The 21092-nt window shown below is 44.3% G+C and overlaps 1 protein-coding gene across 1 annotated transcript in view; it reads right to left on the reverse strand.

Annotated features, from left to right (window-relative positions):
• Positions 1-20004, reverse strand: part of GMIP (GEM interacting protein) — a 40228-nt gene extending 20224 nt beyond the window's left edge. Inside the window, exons 1-8 of the mRNA XM_073318686.1 lie at positions 19969-20004; positions 19261-19344; positions 17621-17785; positions 6185-6278; positions 4755-4830; positions 2174-2237; positions 499-624; positions 31-95 (exon numbers count right to left, since the gene is read on the reverse strand). Of these exons, the coding sequence (XP_073174787.1) occupies positions 31-95; positions 499-624; positions 2174-2237; positions 4755-4830; positions 6185-6278; positions 17621-17642 (447 nt within the window). The 5' untranslated portion in view covers positions 17643-17785; positions 19261-19344; positions 19969-20004. The remainder of the gene's footprint in view (positions 1-30; positions 96-498; positions 625-2173; positions 2238-4754; positions 4831-6184; positions 6279-17620; positions 17786-19260; positions 19345-19968) is intronic.
• Between the last annotated feature and the right edge of the window lie 1088 nt (positions 20005-21092).

Here is a 21092-nt window from a genome sequence, read left to right on the forward strand (position 1 = left end):
CCAAGAAGGAAAATCCAAAAGAAATCATACCTGTTGGTTAATGGTATATCGGCCTGATTCTGCTATCTTCACAATGCTTTTGGCAAACTCTATTTCTGTGAAAGGGAAGAACAGGTTAGTGTCTAGATCTTCAGTGGCAGGGGGATGTCTCCCAAGAACAGAGGTATTGCTCAGCCAGTATGTGAATTAGCATCATCCTAAAGGAGGTTTTAGGACTAGAAGAATTTATAGCCCGGCCTTTTCTGCTAAGAAATGATTCTGCATTTTAATATCTGGTTCAGACCCAAGTTAGAAAAGCAACCTTTCACCTGTTCCTTGTTAGCTTATTTGAATCCACTGCTGCCTGCAGTAACCCCCCTGCTGGCTCTGCAGAGAAACACCAAGCTATGAGAGTACAAGGTCTTAAAGCTGGCCCTAGTTCACCCTTATGCAATGAGAGAATTTGGTACCATAAGTGGAAGCAGTGGAGAGATTATGGATTCTGCTAATGGGACTCACCATAATTCAGGCGTTTATCAATCCAGCTCAGCAGTTCTTTGACATATTTACACCACGTTTTGGCATATTCAAGTGCTGCATCAACACCACCTTCGCATTTTATCAGCATCTCATCAGCCTCTTCAACTGCAAAAATAAATCCAGACTCAGAAGGGCTTCAGAGGCTCCCCCAGGGTGAATCTCTCTGATATTTTGGCTTGTGCCATCTTCACATAACAACAGGTCATAGAAGAGATCTTTCATGGAACAACAAGGCTATACAAGCTATTTCACCGCAATCAGCAATTTCACACCAACTCCCCAGCACAGCCATATGAGTTTTAGGCAATTTAGATACATTTTATTGGGGACCAAATGCATTTAAAATAGAACTTTTATTAAGTTTATTTTTTGTAAATTAGAGGCCAGGACCCATTGTGTGATGGTAATGGGAGTGACGAATTGCAGTTATGCTCCCTCTCTGCTCCTTGAGGATGCTGAGACCGACTCACAGCACTGAAGTTAGCAATTCTGACAGAACTTCAAGCCAAAAGTTGTCATCACACAAATTAGAAAATGGCTTCTCTTCAATGTAAGATTCTCATGAGGGGAGACGTGGTTTTATATGGGACTTTATGATGCCAGTGATGAATACAGAACTGATGAGTCTATGAAAAGTGAGCAACAACAGCATTTCAAATACAGTAACTGATTTTTATTATTGGGAAAATATTTATTGCACTAAAAATTGACAGGCAGCTATAGAAATATAGAGAATTAACGTCCCAGTGCTCAAAAGTCAAAGTCAGTGTACGAAGATAGGCTGTTAGTGGGATAACAGGTGAAAACATGTGTAAACAAGGGGCTCAGAGGGGGTATGATGGGTATTCATCCCACACTTACCTGGAAAGGGTTAATATAGATTGAGAATGGGGCTAATTAACCCAACAGGCCGCAGCTGAGGGGAATCAAGTGGCTAAGTAATCCCCTGACTGCATGAGGCAGCCCATATGAGGAAGAAGGAGCAGGGTTGGGATAAAGACAAGTAGCCCACAGTTACTCCCTGGGAGTAAGCAGTTGAGAGGCTGGCGAACTCAGAGAGGGGGAAGGTAGGAAGGAGAAGGTTCAGGAAAAGGTAGCAAGGTCTGTGAGGGAATAGACTTTAGCTGCTGAGCTAGAACCCAGAGAAGAGGGTGGGCCTGGTTCCCCTACCAGCCACTGAGGGAGGGGCAGTGGAAGGGAAGACTGCTGGTGAGAAGGGACTTTGATACACAAGCCTGAAAGGGACTGGCTGGAGGGCTGAGTCATGAAGAGGCAACTCTTGGAGCAAGACAGAGGCTGCAGACAAGCCAGAGAGGATGGAGAGATGATGTGCAAGTGCAGAAAGGGGTGCTGGCCTTGCAGAGCTAATTCCCAGAGTGTCCAAGAGGAGGTGTTATCCTGGTGGTGAATAGAGCACCTCATCTCAAGGGTTTATAGGGAGCAATGTGAATACTGAGCTTTAGAGCCCCAAATGGACACATATGACTATATTCATCTCTGCTGGAATCTGCCATGGCCATATAAGGTAATGGCAACCAGGGGACATCTGAATTGTACATTCTTGTTCATAGGTGGGGAACAAGAGCCAATGACAGAAAATGGATCAACTATTCTTGAGTCATCTATATATTTTACTTTGCTTCTCTTAAATTACCTGTGATTTTCATCTGCACCTGCCCCTCCAAATTGCTTTTGCTCTTGTAGAAATTTTCATCCACCTATGGGAAAAAAAAGGAAGAAAAATATTATCCAGATGTTTAGAGGAATTTACTAAGAGCTGGTCTTAGAGTTGTCGTCTTCTTTCCTGGGAAGTTTTATGTAGTGAGGAAGGTAGCTAAAGACTTGACAGAAGGCTAGTAGCATAATATAAAACTCCACAATTTACAGGAATGTGGGAACTGTGACAGGGTGTGCACACCCTGCACTGGGACTGCAGGGGTTAATTCCTCTCTTTAGGCTGAGGAGGCCACGCCCCCTCGCCCCTGTTGGGCATGTGCAGGCCAGGTATAAAAGGGAGCAACCCAATTAATTTGGGGCTGACTGCTGGAGAGGAAGGAGGTGTTCTGCAGACTCCTGCTGAAGAACTGCCGGCACGTCACGATGCAGAGGTCAGCCAGATGGCAGCGACACCACCCCCCACCCCGACCTCCCAGGCTCCAGATGCCACAGAGGGAGGAGAGACTGGGGGAACCCTGAGACTCCAAGCCGCAGAGAAGTGGGTAGGAAGTAACCCAGGGAGGTGGTCGGAGACTAGCTCAGCGTGTTTTGGCTGGATCCCTGCCGAGCTGGTGGTGGGCAACCCTGCCACCGACAGGGCCCTGGGTTGGGACCCAGTGGAGAGGGAAGGCCCGGGTCTCCCTATCCTGGCCGCCGCCCACCCTCGAGTGGTGGCCTGGCTCACCACCCCTAACTCAGGCAGCTAGGCCGCACAGCCCTGATTGCAAGAGCAGGTAGAGTGACTTTGGTTGTTAGGCCACATTACTCCAAGACCCAGAGGGGTCGTGCAGAGTTGCCCATGGGCCTATAATGACCCATGCCCCATCCCAAAAGGGGATGGGGTGTGCATGATCCGTGACAGGGACAAATAAGCTTCTAACCCTGTTAGCTCTGGAGAAAAGCCTGAAAACGTAACATGAGTGCAGCCTAAAGGCTCAAAATCTGAAGGCAAATAAAAAACCCCAAGTCTATTTTCAAAAATCTCATGGGTTTTTATAGATTTGTATAAATTAGGGCTAGAAGGGAACATTGGATCTAGTCTGACCCTCTATATGGCATTAAATTTCACTAAGACACTAATTTGCAGTGACTAAGGCAATTTTCAGAGTAACAGCCGTGTTAGTCTGTCTTTGCAAAAAGAAAAGGAGTACTTGTGGCACCTTAGAGACTAACCAATTTATCTGAGCATGAGCTTTCGTGAGCTACAGCTCACTTCATCGGATGCATACCGTGGAAACTGCAGAAGACATTATATACACACAGAGACCATGAAACAATACCCCCTCCCACCCCACTGTCCTGCTGGTAATAGCTTATCTAAAGTGATCATCAAGTTGGGCCATTTCCAGCACAAATCCAGGTTTTCTCACCCTCCGCCCCCCCCCAAACTCACTCTCCTGCTGGTAATAGCCCATCCAAAGTGACCACTCTCTTCACAATGTGTATGATAATCAAGGTGGGTCATCTCCAGCACAAATCCAGGTTCTCTCACTCCCTAACCCCCCTGGATTTGTGCTGGAAATGACCCACCTTGATTATCATACACATTGTGAAGAGAGTGGTCACTTTGGATGGGCTATTACCAGCAGGAGAGTGAGTTTGTGTGGGGGGGAGGGCGGAGGGTGAGAACCTGGATTTGTGCTGGAAATGGCCCAACTTGATGATCACTTTAGATAAGCTATTACCAGCAGGACAGTGGGGTGGGAGGGGGTATTGTTTCATGGTCTCTGTGTGTATATAATGTCTTCTGCAGTTTCCACGGTATGCATCCGATGAAGTGAGCTGTAGCTCACGAAAGCTCATGCTCAGATAAATTGGTTAGTCTCTAAGGTGCCACAAGTACTCCTTTTCTTAAGGCAATTTTGAGCTTTTAAGCAAATCTCATGGATTTTTGCTGCCAGATTCATGATTTCTGAGCTCTTTGGGTTGACAGTACTGCCATCTTGTCCACCTTTTTGCATAGCGTAGGTCCTAGAACTTTACCCAGTGATTCCTGGCATGGAGGAAATTACTTTTTCTTAATCAGCAAGAGTGAATCCAAACTGCATGCATTTGAAAATTCTATGAAGTATTATTTGTTCTTTAGCCCCCAAAATAAAATTAGCCACGCTTCTCACTTTCTATTCTGTACAGGGTCTTCTAGCACAGTGGTGGGCAACCTGCGGCCTATCAGGATAATCTGCTGGTGGGCTGGGAGACGGTTTGTTTACATCGACCATCCGCAGGCACAGCCCCCCACAGCTCCCAGTGGCCGGGAACAGGGAAGCGCAGTCACTGGGAGCTGCGGGTGGCCATGTCTGCAGACGGTCGATGTAAACAAACTGTCTTGCGGCCTGCCAGCAGATTACTCTGACGGGCCACAGGTTGCCCACCACTGTTCTAACACCATCACTGTATCTGTGCACCTAGCATGTCTCTCTCCTTTGGTAAGAATTCTAACCAAAAAACAACTTCATTTCCCTTGCTAGAATAAACGTTACTTAATCTCTATTGAAAAGGGTTCTCTTCTTTTCGCTTACTGGAAGCATCTTGCTCTCTGGGATCAAGTCTGTAGTGTCCGTGCTGTCTGTGTCATCTATGAACATGTCAACTGTCCTGTAAAGTAAATAAACTGATTAAATAATAAAGACTTAACGCTATTGGAAGCTGCAAAATGCAGGATTAGAACCATGGCACTTAATTTATTGCTGAGCCCATCTCTTCTGGGGTCTAAAAGGCAGAATATGACTAAGAGAGAGGTCAATCTGTAACCAGCTGGTTTTTGACCTGACTTAGTCCAAATTATTATTATTTAAGAATCTAACCAGAAATGATCATTGTAGCCTTTAGCAGAGTCAGGGGATCCATGTCTCAGCTGAAGGTAGTTATAAGAAAGAGATGCCCAAATTCTGCTCTGTTAAACCCATTTAATCTCAATTAGTTCATTGGGTTTCGTAGATATAACTGAGACCAAGCTTATGGAGCATACACAAAGGAGGGTTTATAGTGCAACTATAGCTATTGCATACCCAGCTGAAGCCATCGGTGGGTGTCTGCGCCTATCCCAGAGTTAACTAGAGCAACAGAACAAATATACCCAGCAGAATAAGCTCTCCACCTTTTATCTGTTTGAATTTTAATAGAACTGTTGTTCTTATAAACCCCACCATTTAATATGCTACAAAGCAATAGAGATTACCTAAATAAACCCTTCTCTGCCATTTTATCTGCTTTTATTTCATGTGAGTTTTTCTTTTACAAATTAAATAATTTTATTGGAGATGGTGCACTGTAGTGGGCAAACATAAAACACTTGAGAGAAGACAGACATGTCCTTCAGTGTTTGATTATATAATATAGGGCCAAGTGTGGAATTTACACTAGTGAGCACTGACTCACATAAATAGCCCCATTCACTTCAAGTGATCACCATCACAAGGGAGGATTCCACAATCTCTCTCAGAATGTGTGTGGATTAAGGCTGAAAGACAAGATCTTCAGAGCAGAGATTGTCATTAGCTCTGGACAGCACCTAGCACAATGGGACCCTGAATCAGGTTGGCCTCTAGGTGCTACTACGATATACATATTAAATTACTACAACAACAATGGGCCAGACTCTGCTATCCCTGGTGTAAATCCAGAGCTCCCTGAAAACATCCTCTCTAGTAAGGTGCTGCAAAGTTCAGAAGAAAGGTACGTGATTGACTATCTTAGGAAGCCTGGAAGATAGTAAAGTAAATCGAAGTTATAGGCAGAAAATCTCGAACCTAGAGAAAAAGAAGCAGGGAGGGGACTCTGATGATTTTTCTAAACATAAAAAGGGTATTAATAGGCAATGGAGGTAATGAGTCACAAATAATATATACAGTGAATGTGCAAACACGTAAAAAAGGAAAGGGAAAAAGCAGATATGAATGGTTAAGGCCCCATGGAACTGGAACCAGACCCATCTTGTTTGTGTACATACGCATTTCCAAGTGAGATTTCTAAGGCGTCCAGACTCCGGAAAATCTCACTGTACCGCTTCTTGTTTTCAGACCCTCTCACTTGATGGTTGAGACCTGGAGATAAATAGGAAAGAGAAACAGTTTTGCTAAGAAATCCCAATGGGCCTGATCCAATGTCCACCGAAGTCACTGGGAGCCCTGTGCATTGCAGTGAGCTTTGGATCAGGTCCAATATACAGAGAATGGTGAGGAAAGTAGCAAACCATGGTGGGCTAACAGGAGGGTAATAATGGGAGGCCACAGATGGGAGGAGATAAAACTGTGGGAAAACCAGACATTTTCCAAGGCTGCTTGGGTGACTGAGCCTCTTGGAAACGGGAAGCCAGATCCAGAGCCCACTAATGTAAATAGGAGACTTTCCACCAGCTCCATTGGGCGAGGGAACAGGCCCAAGATCAGATAGGTAAATTAGCAGGAACTCTCTCGAACAGGTTCTGAACTGAAATAGCAGAAGCACTGCGTATTGGTGCTAATGTGCATTGGAGTGCTGTGTGTGAGATGCTTGCACATAGTACCTGTCTGCACGACACTTGGATCAAGTTAGTAATTGGCCTCTACTTTGGAGCTCGAGTCTTGTGTATCAGTTAGTGGTGCATATGATTCGTAACGTGCATTGGCAGAGCTGAGTATGTATGTAGCACTGCAGATTGGGATCAAGATGCATGGGCAGGGCTGAGTTGTGGAAGTTGTCCATTGCTTGAACAACACATGCTATCCTGTGTTGCAATTTGTTGTGTGTAGTAACCATTTCTCAATACCATACATGCTTGTTTCTGGTGATACTCTAGCTGCTGAAATACTATATGTGCTGTATTTCATGACAAGCATTCATAACAGCAATAAATTCCTGCCACTGATCTTCCAAAGGCCTGAGTAAATTGCACAAACACAAGGGTGGTTGTGAGCACATGTGTTTTATGCAGGATGTACAGTAGGCAAATTTTGCTTCCTACTCAGATACATTCAGTTACGACTATGGACAGAAACTAGACTTGTCCTACTGCAGAAAAGCAACGGCATTTTTTAAAATAGAGAACTAGGCATATTTGGTATAAACAGAAGTGAACTTCACTCTTCTTTTTTTTGGTCCCCCTGACATTCCAGGAAACAGGATGTGGTTGACCTAAATCAAGAGTTACTTCACTTGTAGCTGAGAGGTGCAGTCAGTGAGCAAGCACTTGCAAATGTCACTTAATGGTGCTTGATGGAAAAGTCAGTGTCTTTTCTTGTTAATCTGACTACAGTACAGCTGGTCTGTGTCACAGCTGAAATATGCAGATTTTCAAGTCAGGTTTTTATTAGAAGGTTGGCTGCTCTGGCAGCTCCTCAGTGAGGAGTGGACTGTGGAACCCACACACAGCCCACATCGTAAGGTCCATTGCACAGCCACACTGCCCCTGGGGAGTCCAGGGAGTGGGGAATTCTGCCTGTCTGAACTCCCCAGTGTGCAGGAGGAAGGCACCTGCTGTTATGCCCCTCCAGAGGTGCTGTATACTATCCACTGCAAGCCAGCCTTTTCCCTCAGGCTGATACAAAAGGAGATGGGTGAGAGGAAAGGAACAGGACATGACCCCCCTTTAAGGTGGCCTGTGCCTGCAAGATCATAGATAGAGTACACCTATTCTCACAAACTTTCTTTAAATTTGAAGCAGAACTGTCTGGCAGGAAGTGAGGAGGCTGTGAAGGTTCTGGACAGAAGCTTTACAGCGAAGCAGAGAAAGACAGAGCAGCTTTAGAGATAATCTTGCTTCCATATTCTAAGAAATATGGGTCCTGGGTCAGGTGAAAGTGACTCTGTGTCTGTCACGCTGTGTCAGAGGCCAACTCATTTTAAAAAAGCATCATTAAGAGTAAAGGAAAAAGGCCAATGCAGCCCACCCCAAGCCTATCCATTTGATGGGCCATGGAACAGCCTGGGTTAAAGGAGCATGGCCAGTTTCCAAGCTGCAACGAAGTTCAACACAGTGCAGGCACCTCTTCTATGCAATGGAGCACAAAGATGGGAACGTTTATACCTTATTTGTCTTTGCTGAGCAAGAAACTGAGATTAATGGTGACATCATTCTTCAAAAGTCTGAGCATTTCATCCCAACAGGGAATGTAACCCAGGAGTGCTTTTACCAAAGGCCAGGAGGAAGTGTAGAGGTCATTTGGACTTGCCTGCCAGCCTCATGAAAGAAATTAGAGCTGATTAAAATTACCATTGATGCTAATATACCATTGTAAATTGTATCCTATTGCTTGCCCAGTTACCTCTCAGTGGTCCCACATCCAGCCTGTGACTTCCATGTCACGAGAGAGGAACTCTCCAAAGGTGAAAAGATGAAAGCTACATCCGATGAAGTGAGCTGTAGCTCACAAAAGCTTATGCTCAAATAAATTGGTTAGTCTCTAAAGTGCCACAAGTACTCCTTTTCTTTTTGCAAATACAGACTAACACGGCTGTTACTCTGAAACCTCTCCAAAGGTGAAAAGTCTGATCACCTATAGCAAACCTATTGTGGCCCTGCAAGTACAGTTGGGTTACATGTTGGCAAGGATACATAAGTAACACCAGAGCCTCCCATAAAATGCCAGGAGTGAGCCCGAATGTCAATGAGTGGCCCCAACAGAGAGCGGGACCTAAAATGTAAGGTAGAATCATGTTACTCTTGCAGAATGACCAGAAAGACACAACCCAAAGAGTCTAATTTACATTGCTTCATCTGTCCTACCTTGGGAATTGTGAACTAGACCACTGCAAAGAGAAGGGGCACATCTATCTCGCAGTCATTGACTGTTTTTTTTTTTTGTTTTTTTTTAGATTTGTAGAAATTCTGCTCCTCACTAGACCCACAACTCAATTGGTCATAAGAGCATAAGTATGGCAATACTGGGTCAGAACAACAGTCCATCTAGCCCCGTATTCTGTCTTCTGACAGCGGCCAATGCCAGCTGCTTCAGAGGGTGAGAACAGAACAGGACAATTTTATCAAGTGATCCATCCACTATCATCCAGTCATCACTTCTACCAGTCAGAGGTTTAGGGACACCCAGAGCAAGGGGCTGTATCCATAACCCTCTTGACTAATTGATAGACCTATCCTCCATCAATTTATCTAGTTCATTTCTGAATCCAGTTATACTTTTAGCCTTTACAATATCCCCTGGCAATGAATTCCACAGGTTGACTGCGTGTCATGTGAAGAACTACTTCCTTATGTTTGCTTTAAACCTGCTGCCTATTAATTTAATTGGGTGACCTCTGGTTCATGTGGTATGTGAAAGTGAATAAGTGTTCTTTACCCTTTCTCCACATGAGTTTATAGACCCCTCAGCTGTCTCTTTTCCAAGCTGAACAGTCCATTTTTTAATCTCTTCATATGGCTGCTCTGTCATATGCCTAATCATTGTTGTTGCCCTTTTCTGTACTTTCCAGTTCTAATAACCTTTTTGAGATGGAGTGACCAGAACTACATGCAGTATTCAAGGTGTGGGCGTACCACAGATTTATCCATTTCCTAATGTTTCCTAACATTGTTAGCTTTTCTTTTGTGTGCAGCACATCGAGCAGATGTTTTTCAGAGAACTATCCTTGATGATTCCAGGATCTTTCCATGACTGGTAATAACTAATTTAGATTCCATTTTGTATACACTACTGGGATTGTTTTCTAGTGTGCCTTACTTTGCAATTATCAACACTGAATTTCATCTGCCATTTTCTTGCCCAGTAACGAGATCCCCTTGTAACTCATTGCAGTCTGTTTAAGATTTAACTATCTTGAGTAATTTTGTATAGTCTGCAAACTTTGCCACCTCACTGTTTACCCCTTTTCCTACATCGAGTATGTTGAACAGCACTGATCCCAGTACAGATCCTTGGAGGACCCCACTGTTTACTTTTCAAGTGGGCAAATTGACCGTTTATGCCTAACCTTTGTTTCCTATCTTTTAACCTGTTAATGAGCCGAGAGGACCTTCCCTCTTATCCCATGATTGCCCACTCTGCTTGAAAGCCTTTGGTGACTGGACCTCATCAAAGGCTTTCTCAAAGTCCAAGTACACTATATCCAATGGTTTCAGAGTAGCAGCCATGTTAGTCTGTATCCGCAAAAAGAAAAGGAGTACTTGTGGCACCTTAGAGACTAACAAATTTATTTAGGCATAAGCTTTCGTGAGCTACAGCTCACTTCATCAGATGCATGCAGTGGAAAATACTGTCTTTTCCACTGCATGCATCCGATGAAGTGAGATGTAGCTCGCGAAAGCTTATGTTCAAATAAATTTATTAGTCTCTAAGGTGCCACAAGTACTCCTCCTTTTCTTATATCCAATGGATCACCCTCATCTACATGTTTGTTGACACCCTACAAATTCTAATAGATTGAGGCATGATTTCCCTTTGCAAAAGCTGTGGTGACTCTTGCCCAACATATTTCTACTGCTATACTCTTGTTCAAGCATGGAATTTGTATTCATAGAGATTCTCTGGTACTGTTTAGATTTAAGATTTTTATTATATTTGACTCTATGCTTTCTTTCAAAAATAGTGCCACTCCCCCATCAGTGCAACCAACTCGCAGTCCTATATATTTTGTACCATGGTATTACTGTGTCCCATTGTTTATCATTCCACCAAGTTTCTGTGATGCCTATTGTAGCAATATCTTCATTTTAAGACCAGGCACTCAAGTTCACCCATCTTAGTATTTAGACTTCTTGCATTTGTATACAAGCACTTATAACATTTCATATTTAGTTGTCTGCTTTCATGTGACATAATTGAAGGGTACTCATTTTTGGTTGATTGTGTCATCTTACTTCCTACTGCACTTTATGAACTTCTATCCTCTCCTTTTTACTAGGATATTCAGTATTCCCTTTAATAAATCCTCCACTCAGGGATGTGTCTGTCCAAACCATGTGCTTCCTCCACACTGTCAGCTTTCCTCTAGCCTTTAGTTTTAAAAACCCCTTTGCTGGCATGTAAAATTAAAAATTTTGTAATCTTGTTCTATTTTGGTTTAGGCTGAGCCCATGCTTCCTGTATAGCTCCTCCTTTCCCAAAAAATTCCTCAGTTCCTAATAAACCTAAATCCCTCCTCTGAACACCATCTCCTCCAAGCATTGAGATCCTGCAATTCTGCCTGTTTCACTGGCCCTCTATGTAGAACTAGAAGCATCAGAGAATACAACCAGAAGTCATAGCCAAGTTAAAAAACCTCTTTTCTGATTTTGGCATTCTGGGAGAAATAGTCACTTCGTAAAGTGAGGCACAACATATCTAACAAATCAGCTGAAACTGGAAAAATTAGAGTCACAAGCGGTCTGGTTAGGAAGTTAGATTCCTAAAATCTTGTTTTCTTTCTTGAGTGGTCACCTTCCCTTCTCCTTTATTTACAGAGTTGTAGAAATAAAAGATATTGTAAAACAGGAGGAAGTGATTCATCAGGGTATTTGATCTTCTTAGCACAAATGGCGACGGGCAAAATGATAGATTATGCTTTTGAAAGTGAGGCTTGATTGAAATGGAATATAAAATAGAAATAGCCTCAGTCACTCAGGTTCCTTCACTGTATTTATCATTAAAATTTCAACTTAAAGCAGAAAGAAATTGGATTTAAGACGTTTTCCTGTCCTAGCAAATGCCAGCTCCATTAAGCACCCAGCTGTGTAGTCAAAACATACATTCATAGGGATACAGATAGTCCCTTTCTTATCTAGCAAGAACGCCCATCTGTCCTAACCGGCTGTCAGCCTCCAAGTGGCCTTTCAGCACATACAGGTCCAGACCAAACTCTTTACATGCCCAAGAATCTCTGATAAAGGAACGTCATCCCATTTAAACATAAGCTACTTGTATTCACTTTCATGGCTCATCACCGACCATAGTCCACTGTTGCAAAAAAGGCAAATGTCATTCTGGATGTATTAACAGGAGTGTTATATGTAAGACATGGAAGGTAATCATTCCTTTCTCTTCAGCACTGGTGAGGCCTCAGCTGCAGTGCTGTGTCCAGTTTTGAGAATCACACTTTAAGAAAGATGTGAACAAATTGGAGAGAATCCAGAGGAGAACAACAAAAATTATAAGAAGCTTAGAAAACGTGACCTATGGGAAAAGGTGGAGAGAATTAGGCATGCTTGGTCTACAGAAGAAGACTGAGGGGACACTGTACAAATCTTATATTTATATGGTTGTTATTAAGAAAACAGTGATCAACCTCCAGGATCAAGGGCAGGCTGAGAAGGAATTGGCTTTACAGCAAGGAAGAGTTAGGTTAACTATTATCCTTTCTAACTATAAGGATAATTAAGCACTTGAACAGCTGTCCTAAGGAGGCTGTAGAATCCCCATCATTGTTGGTTTTAAAGAACAGGTTAGATAAACACCTGTTGGGGATGGGTCTAGATATACCTGACCCTTTTTCAACACAGGGGAATGGACTAGATGACCTCTTGAGGTCTCTTCCAGCCCTACATTTCTATGATAGTTTCTCTCTCGCTATCAAGATGTTGATTCTCACCTTGAATTGCCCCATGGTGCCAGCCTCAGTTATTCACTTGTTAAATTTTCACAGTCATCTTTGTGCTTTCTCCCATGTTGTCCCTCATGATTTGAAGTAGCTCCTCAGAAACATCTACAAAGCTACCTCATTATACTTCAAATAATTCTTTAAAACTCCTTTACTGTAAGCCTACAAAAAACTTGACAATAGTTAGGCAATGGGTGCATTGAGGCTACTGCCCAATATGGTCTCACTGTTTTCTAGCACTTCCACGTCAGTCTGTTTTTATTCACCTTTTGTCTCTTATTGTAACCTCTTTGGGGCAGGGACTTCCTAGTTCTGTGTTTGCAAAGTACTTAGAACAATGGGCCTCATGTCCATTACTGCAACTCCTAGGTACTACTAATACATTAATTTTTGTAGCCATAAACTACCTTGAGTCTTATGAGAGATCTTAACACTATATAAGTAAACAAATACGCTGGTCAGTACCAGAGAAGAGGAATAATTTTTCACAAAGAATACTTGCTCTGGGGAAAAGAATAGTGGGCTAAAGGTGAAACAGGATAAATGTCATTTAGATATTATAATAATTAATAATGTGTTGCTCTTCTGTGGCACGTTCCATCTGAGGCCCCCAAACCCCTTCACAAATATTACTTAAGCCCCATAACACTCATGTGAGGCAGGGAAATATTATTATCCCTATTTTATAGGTGGGGAAACGGAGACACCACGTGGATGATCAGGGAGTGCAGCAGTCTGGTAGCGGAGGGATCATGGAGAAGTTAAATAAGTTTATGGGCAAGAAGGGTCTTTCATACCTGATACAAAAGGCTGAAGTAGATTTGTGACATCTCTAGCAACCCTATTATCTAGAATATCCTTGCACATTCAGGGTCTGTGAGGGGGTTCTGGTCTGGACAGGGGGTTGGGGTGCAGGGGGGTGAGGGATTTGGGGTACAGGAGAGGGCTCTGGGTTTGGGTGTGGGGCTCAGGGCTGGGGCAGGGGGTTGGGGCACAGGCTTACCACGGGCGGCTCCCCGTCAGTGGCGTAGCCAGAAGCAGCTAGGAGGTCCAGCTCCTAAGCGAGGGGGCTCCTAAGCGAGGGGGCCAGGAGGCTCTGTGCGCTGCTCTCGCCCACAGGTACTGCCCCCCAGTTCTCATTTGCTGTGGTTCCTGGCTAATAGGAGTGTGGAGCCAGTGCACAGGGCAAGGGCAGCGTATGGAATCCTGTGCCTCTTCCTCCCCACCCCAGAGCCAGACCTGCTGGCTGCTTCTGGGGCACAGCGGGGTGCCAGGACAGGTAGGGACTAGCCTGCCTTAGAGCTGCAGCACCACTGGACTTTAACGGCCCAGTCGGTGGTGCTGATCGGAGCCGCCAGGGTCCCTTTTCAAGCAGGCGTTCCCAGTCGAAAACCAGACCACTGGCAACACTAGTCTGCTCCATCGCTGCAACAGAGAGTAATGAAACCCTTCCAGCACCAGCTATGCATATTGGTTTACAACATGCAGGATAAAGAAAGGGGACTGCTGTGCAAGGCTAGTGCTGGGGCACAGCTGTCCAACTCTCAAGAGCTAGTGTCAGCAAAGGCCTGTCACGCTCCTGGCCTTCATAGATAACTAGACCAAAAGTCATCTGATCTACATCTACCCTGCAAAAGGCCCATTAGCCTTGTTTTCCATTCACTCTTGTTGCGGGAAAGGCAGGCTCCCCTAGTAGTGGGTGTGCAGAGCAGGGTGGATATTTTTAGAGGGAGTTGTTGTTGCTCTGCAGAATGGCAGAAGCACCACTTCCCTTTCAGCCACTGACACCTCATTTCACAGTAAGTGTATAATTTCAAATCCTAGAACAGCTGACTCTTTGGTTTGGTACCAGCCTTCCAGAGTCTCGGGCTGCTGCAGGAATTCCCAGTGGTGCCTGCTTTCCCTGCTCTTGATACTGATCACAGACTCAAAGAACTATTCTTTCCTACCAGATCACTTCTCCCTTTGGCTGCAATACAGTCTGCAGAGTTGGTCCAAGCACTCCAACTGCACAGGACCTCAGTTCTCAGTCCATGTTCATCTTTTAAGTATTGCTGGGAACTGAATCTGTTCTCCACATAAGGACATATGAATCTCAGGGGCAGTAACTCAAAATCCACTGTCTGCACTGCAGTCTGATCCAAATAAACTAGTCAGAAGCTCTCTCAAGTCTTGCTACTCTCCTCTGTGAAAGCTTCTCTACTTTTTGCAACCTAGACATCTCCTCACACCTCATCCTCCTATTATTAACAGAAAAAGCAGCTCAAGCTGCCAGTTGTGAGAGGGAAGACTGAGCTGAAGTTGGAGAGGTGATAAACAGGGCCCTACACAGTATTATTCAACTTGTGCCCCTATGCTTCCCTGAAGGTGGGCCCCAGCCTGCGCTGCTGACCCCAATGTGTCGAGGGGGCACAGCCACCTCCCCTGCCTATGGATCCCCAGAACCCGCCCCCCACTTGCTGACACAAACCAAGCTTTGTACACAGCAGATGCTGCAGCAGTGGTTCAAGGCAGGCTTCATGCTGTCACGTGGGGGCTGCATCTTGCCAAAGCCCATGGCCCTCCTGCAGCTCCTCGCCACTCCTGGCTCACCACGAGAATTTTGACAGGAACTACCAAGCAGTAATAACAATAATAATACGTGTATGTGTGTGTGAGTGTGTATGAGAGAGAGAGAGAGAGACTGTATTGGGGGACTGTGACTCATGAGAGGCTGTGTGTGTGTGTGTGTGTGTGTGTGTTAGGGAAGTGTGAGAGACGGTGAGTGCAGTGTCACTTTAAGTCCCTCCCTCCTTCCCCTACGCAGTGGGACTCCCTCTGCCCCTCCCACTGACTCATCTGGAAGTTTTGTTCCTCCTGTCCTGGCCCTGGCACGGCCCCTGCCGGAGACCGGCACAGGCTGGCAGGGTCCAGGGAGGGACTCCGCTCTGGGCAGTGGTGGGCTGGAGCTAGTGAGGGAGGGGGTGGGGTGGGGTCGGGGAGAAGTCCACCAGCCCAGCACAGGGGAGGGGCTGGAGAAGAGAGGATTCTAGCTGCGGCCTGCGACAGGAATGGTGCCCCACATTTTTGGGTTCCCTATGCCGTCATGTATGTTGCGTATGCCTATGGATGGCCGTGGTGATAAAGGGAGCAAGAATAAGCTATCTGCTCAAAGCGCAATGTCTCTGTGTGTGCCTGTGGGACGTGTGTTTTACAACACAGTGCTTCACAGATTTCTTGGAAAAGTCAGAACCAAACTGTTTTATAGACACAAGACCATTTCCTATAATCTCCTCCGTATTTCTCACATTCTCCACCTACTTTCGTGTGTGCATCACCCCAAGCAAAAGCACTAAAGCAAATTATACATAGCTGATAGGAAACAGAGGACTGGCTAAGTCAAACTTTCTCAGCAAGGGGTGATACCTGACACGAGTATAATATAGCAAAAAAAAAAAATTAGACAAAATTTTACTCCCGTTCCAAGAAGGAGACAGCCCTTTTAAGATACCCTTAGGTCCCAAACCTGTGGGGAGCAGCCACAATGACAGATTTGGGTGTAATACAGAGAAATATTGAACAGTTCTGCAGAAATTCAAAAAGCAGCCAACTTGGTCAAAATATAGGTAACACAGCTAATGTGCAGTACCCAGGGTAATGTCAATACTACATCATAATACTCTGCCCTTTACTGAGGTGTTCAAAGTGCTTTATGAATGTTAATGAACTTAGCCACTCAACCCCCAATGAGATCTTCCCTATCAAGGTACCTATATGGCTCCCAGGAACTGTGGTCAGCATAATTATCCCAGTTTTGCAAAGTGGGAAGCTGAGGCACAGAGAGAGGTGACCTGAGACATTCAAGGCGTCACACAATCAGCTGCGGATATTGTAATAGAACCCAGGAGTCCTAACTCCCCACCTCCTGCTGCGACCATTAAACCCCGTCTCTTTCCGAAACTATTTGGGCCAGGCTTTCAGTTGCATGGAATGACACTGGGTCACTGGCTAATGTTGAATCAAATACTCGTGACAGACTTGGCATTTCCAGCCTGTTTCCCATCAGGCAGAGCTGCTCCTCTCTAGTAAAAGCATCACACACACACACCCCTCACTCTCAAATCACAACAATCAGCAATACTAGCATGTTATACCACAAAGAGCATTTTTTTTACCCTAAAGATCTCTTCATACTGTTTATGGTCAAAAAGTCCCTACAGGCTCAAAATGCTGCTGAAATCTTTAATGGTGGAAATTGAGCACGTGCGCAATAGCCTGTTTGCAAAATAAAAATAAAGTAATTGTTCCACACTTTTCTCTCTTTCTCCAATTAGCAGAGCTTTGTCTCCCTGAATGGGAAGTCACCTGGAGTGTTGCGTTTGGTAAACAAAGCTGGCTTTTTTTTTAGTTAGAAAAAAGCATGTGAAATCTTGAACTGGTTATTTCTGCACTTTTGAGAATAGGAAAATGCCATGTGGCCTGAGGATGTTTATGGTTGACGAAGAGACTCTTAAAAATAGGGGTTATAACAAAAAATGTTTAAAGAACCTCAACCCAGAAGAGTGGCACTGTGTACTGCAGGAGATGCATCCACATTCTCAGAGAGAACACTGGAGCCTGTGACTCCTGGTAATGGAGACTCTGCATTCTTTTCTCTCACTAAGAGTTTAGCTTGCACTACAAAGTAACCCACAGCTGCATCTGGAGGCAAGAAAGAGCTGTAGTAAAGCGCATGGAACAGGCCAGGTCTTCATGAAAAGGCAAAGACACAGAAACGTTAGTTTACCATTGAGCTACCACAGCCTGCTAGGCATTTCAAACTGACACAATAGATGGCCCCTATCCCACAGAGCTTACGTTATAAACCATTCACAAGGTTATTTCAAATGCCAACACATACCACTTGGTTCAGGGTCTCCCATGACTGGGTCTTCTGTGTTTTGGTCTGAAAGCAGCAGGGTCCCGGTTTACCCAGCTCTGGATCGCAGCCAAGTTGAGTAAAACACAAATCCTTGACCAATTCTGATGTTATCTGGTTAGCCAGAGAGTCCATATGAGTTGTATGCTAAGGGAATTGACAGAGAAGCCCTGGTCTAAGTGCAGCCGCTTTAACCAATCTACTTCCTGCAGACACATTTCCGTGTAAGGAAACTGTGCGCAGTGTACATTTGTTTGATCGTTCAATTTGCATACATTCAGATCTGTCTGTGAACAAAGAAGGGCCCATTTTACAACTCTGTTGGCTTCAGTGCCTACAGCAGCACAAACTCTCACAGCTAACCTTCACTCTCACCCCAGGAAAACTTAACTCACAATTCCAAACTCCTGGGGTATATGAGTCTGTGCACATTTATGTGGGAACATGTGACTGGTGCTTCTAGGGATGCTAGGTTTTCCCATATTTATAAAATATATTACCATAGATGCACAGAGAATGTGGCCATTGGTTTAAAAGACTCTTCTTAAAATATTTCAGTAGAGCACCATGTAGCAGCACTTACTCCAGAATAATATATTCAGTCATACCAAGAGAAGAGGGATTGGTTTGGGACAGTGGGAGAATAGTAGAAATTGACCAAAACCCCACAATTATCTGAAACTCTTGTTCCACGCTTTGGTGGTTTGGACAAACTGGAACTGAGACACTCCCCCTGCCCCACCCCTCAAGATTTTGGTTTTTCAAAACCCAAACCTGACCAAGGATTTTCGAAGTTGAGCTCTGGTTTCCCCAGCTCACCTCTAATATGACACAAATGCTCCTTGCTTGAGTCAGTATTTGTTAGGGTACATTTACACTGCAAGCTGGGGGTATAATTCACTTCAGCCATGCTCTGTTTTTAGCATACTTGCTCAAACTCTTATCTGAAACTCTTGTTCCACGCTTTGGTGGTTTGGACAAACTGGAACTGAGACACTTGCTCAATTGGAGCTAGTGTGGGTATGTCTCCTCGAGTTGAGAGTGTAATTCCCAGCTCAAAGTGTAGACATACCCTAAAACCCATGAGGAGGTTTCTCAGATTGAAACCATCTTGAAGACAACTAAACTTTGCTTGAAGTCTTTACATCAGGATTGGATGTCTTCTTAATAGATATGCTCTAGTTCAATCACTGGGTGGAATTTTATGGCCTATGTGATGAGGAGGTCAGATTAGATGATCATAAAGGTCCCTTCTGTCTTAAAACCTATGAATCTCATCCTCAATGTAGAAACACTTATTTGTTTGAAAACCAGTGATACAGGAAATATAGGACACATTTATTCAAAAACTATGGATTTACCTACATAAAGTGAGTTGTGAACTCTAGGGTTCACTTTACAGCAAGAGTAAACTTCAGTGGCTTCCACTGCAATTACTGATCATAATATAAAGTGTTTTACAGAAATTCTTATTATAAAAGTCAGGTGAACCAGTCTCATGGCGTAACCATAGGTCTCTCATGTTCAGCAGTGAAACAATTAATTTTCTTTCATTGACTCACAAATAATTAGTTATAAAAGACACAGTTGTTTGCTCTATACAACCAGAGAAAGGCTCTTACCTATAACTTCAGCCTCTGTCAGGTGCCACAGATCACAAACCCAGGTCTGCAGGGTTGGTGAGTGATAGCCATACCTTCACACCACTGCAAGGTTGGACAAGAGAATTGCAGCTAATATTTCACAACCAGAAGCTACATCTGCTGACTCAGTTGGGTCAGATGACAGCAGACTTACTGGACACCACTTAATTTTACAGCTTCCTATTCTTGCACCATCTTTTGTCTGAGCAACTAGTCTCTTAGGCCTGTTGTTGCCCAGACCCCCTGGAGAACAAACTCCGGCTACCCAAACCAGTCTTCTGACCTGGCTGTACACTATCCTGCCATGCCCAAACCTGGATGTGCCTGCTACCTACGCTAACCAGACTGCCCCTGCACCTTGCATATGCACTGATTACCCTCCTCCCACCAACTAATGGTCCTGGCTGCTGACTTGCTTCACCATGGACTATGAAGCTACCCCTCCATGATCTTTCGGCAAGGCCTGGCTGTTGCCAACCATGTGCATCAACACGTGATCAGCAGCCCTGACCTCAAACCCCACGGCTCTGCTTGCTCACAGCAGGCCATGAGAGCATCCCAGGTTCAAATGTGTTTGAATCACAATAATAAATACTCTGTTTTTTAGCTTTCCTCATGAATATGAATTGATAGCTGAATCTCAGAACTCTGGGGTTGTCAGACTAGGGAAATTAAGGGACTTATTACCTGCTCCCATGAGTAATACATGCCAGAACCAATTGCTTCTCCACTTTCCACAGTAGGCAGGATATATGCCACATGTGCGATGAGGTAACCAGACCCAGTGATGAAGTTCAGAGCTGCTCACTTATTTCTATTCATGTGGCTGTTTCTGGGTGGGTATAAAAGGGCATCCTGCAGCTATGAGCATGAACGTTATTGGTTGAGAGCTTTAGGGTAAGTGGTGTTGACAAGTTTCTGTGGTTAAAATGCAGAACTGTGGACACAAAACATTTCATTTCCTTTAACTCATCAGCCTTCTTCCTTGTTCTGACTCAATCTTGTGATCTCTCTCTCATTGGGTTGACTCTTCTAGACCAATACAGTAACTAAATTCCTGGGTGGGAAGCCTGATCCAGAGTCATTGTGACAATGTACAATGCTGGTTGGAAAAGCAGTTGTTGCAGGCACTCCAGAATTTTTGTGGCTTGTGGTTCACAGAAGCCGTAAGAAGCATGATTTCTCTTTCACCCCTCTCTGCCAATTGCTATGGAAATACAGTCTGTTAGAATTCTCACTTCAGCTGCATCATTGTTCCTGTGGCAGCCTCTTAACCACAAGCATAGAACCCTGTCTCTCCCACCACATACACTACCCACAGAGAGTCAGGATTACAGCATTGCTGGAGGACTTATGGGAGTTAAGGCCGCGGCAGCATTTCCATCCTAAACACCTACCTTTTATAAACATCTAACCTAAAAAGAAAATTACCTTTTGGGTTGAAATTTTTCATTCTCATGTGAACATTCTGTGTTCGTTATTATACAGGTACAGAAATGTCTGTCATATTCCTTTGGGGTTTGGGATTGTTTGTATACTGGTAATAAAAAAAAAACAACTAGGTGACATTATGGGTCTGAATCTCCCCACACGCACACTGGAGATACTGTATTGATTTCAAAGGCATTTCTCCTGGTTTACATCAGTGCAAACAGCAGAAGGAGGAAGAGTACGAAAAGCCAGGTTACAAGTTATGGAAGGACTTGGCTGGGTACATGTATGTTGCTGCTCACCAGCTGTTTAAGCGTCTGCACAAGATAGGTCTAAACCTCAACATTTGTATTTAGAAACCTTCAGCATCTGGGGTGGGT

This window comes from Lepidochelys kempii, chromosome 20 (genome assembly GCF_965140265.1).
Source record: "Lepidochelys kempii isolate rLepKem1 chromosome 20, rLepKem1.hap2, whole genome shotgun sequence".
NCBI classification, from domain to species: Eukaryota; Metazoa; Chordata; order Testudines; family Cheloniidae; genus Lepidochelys; species Lepidochelys kempii.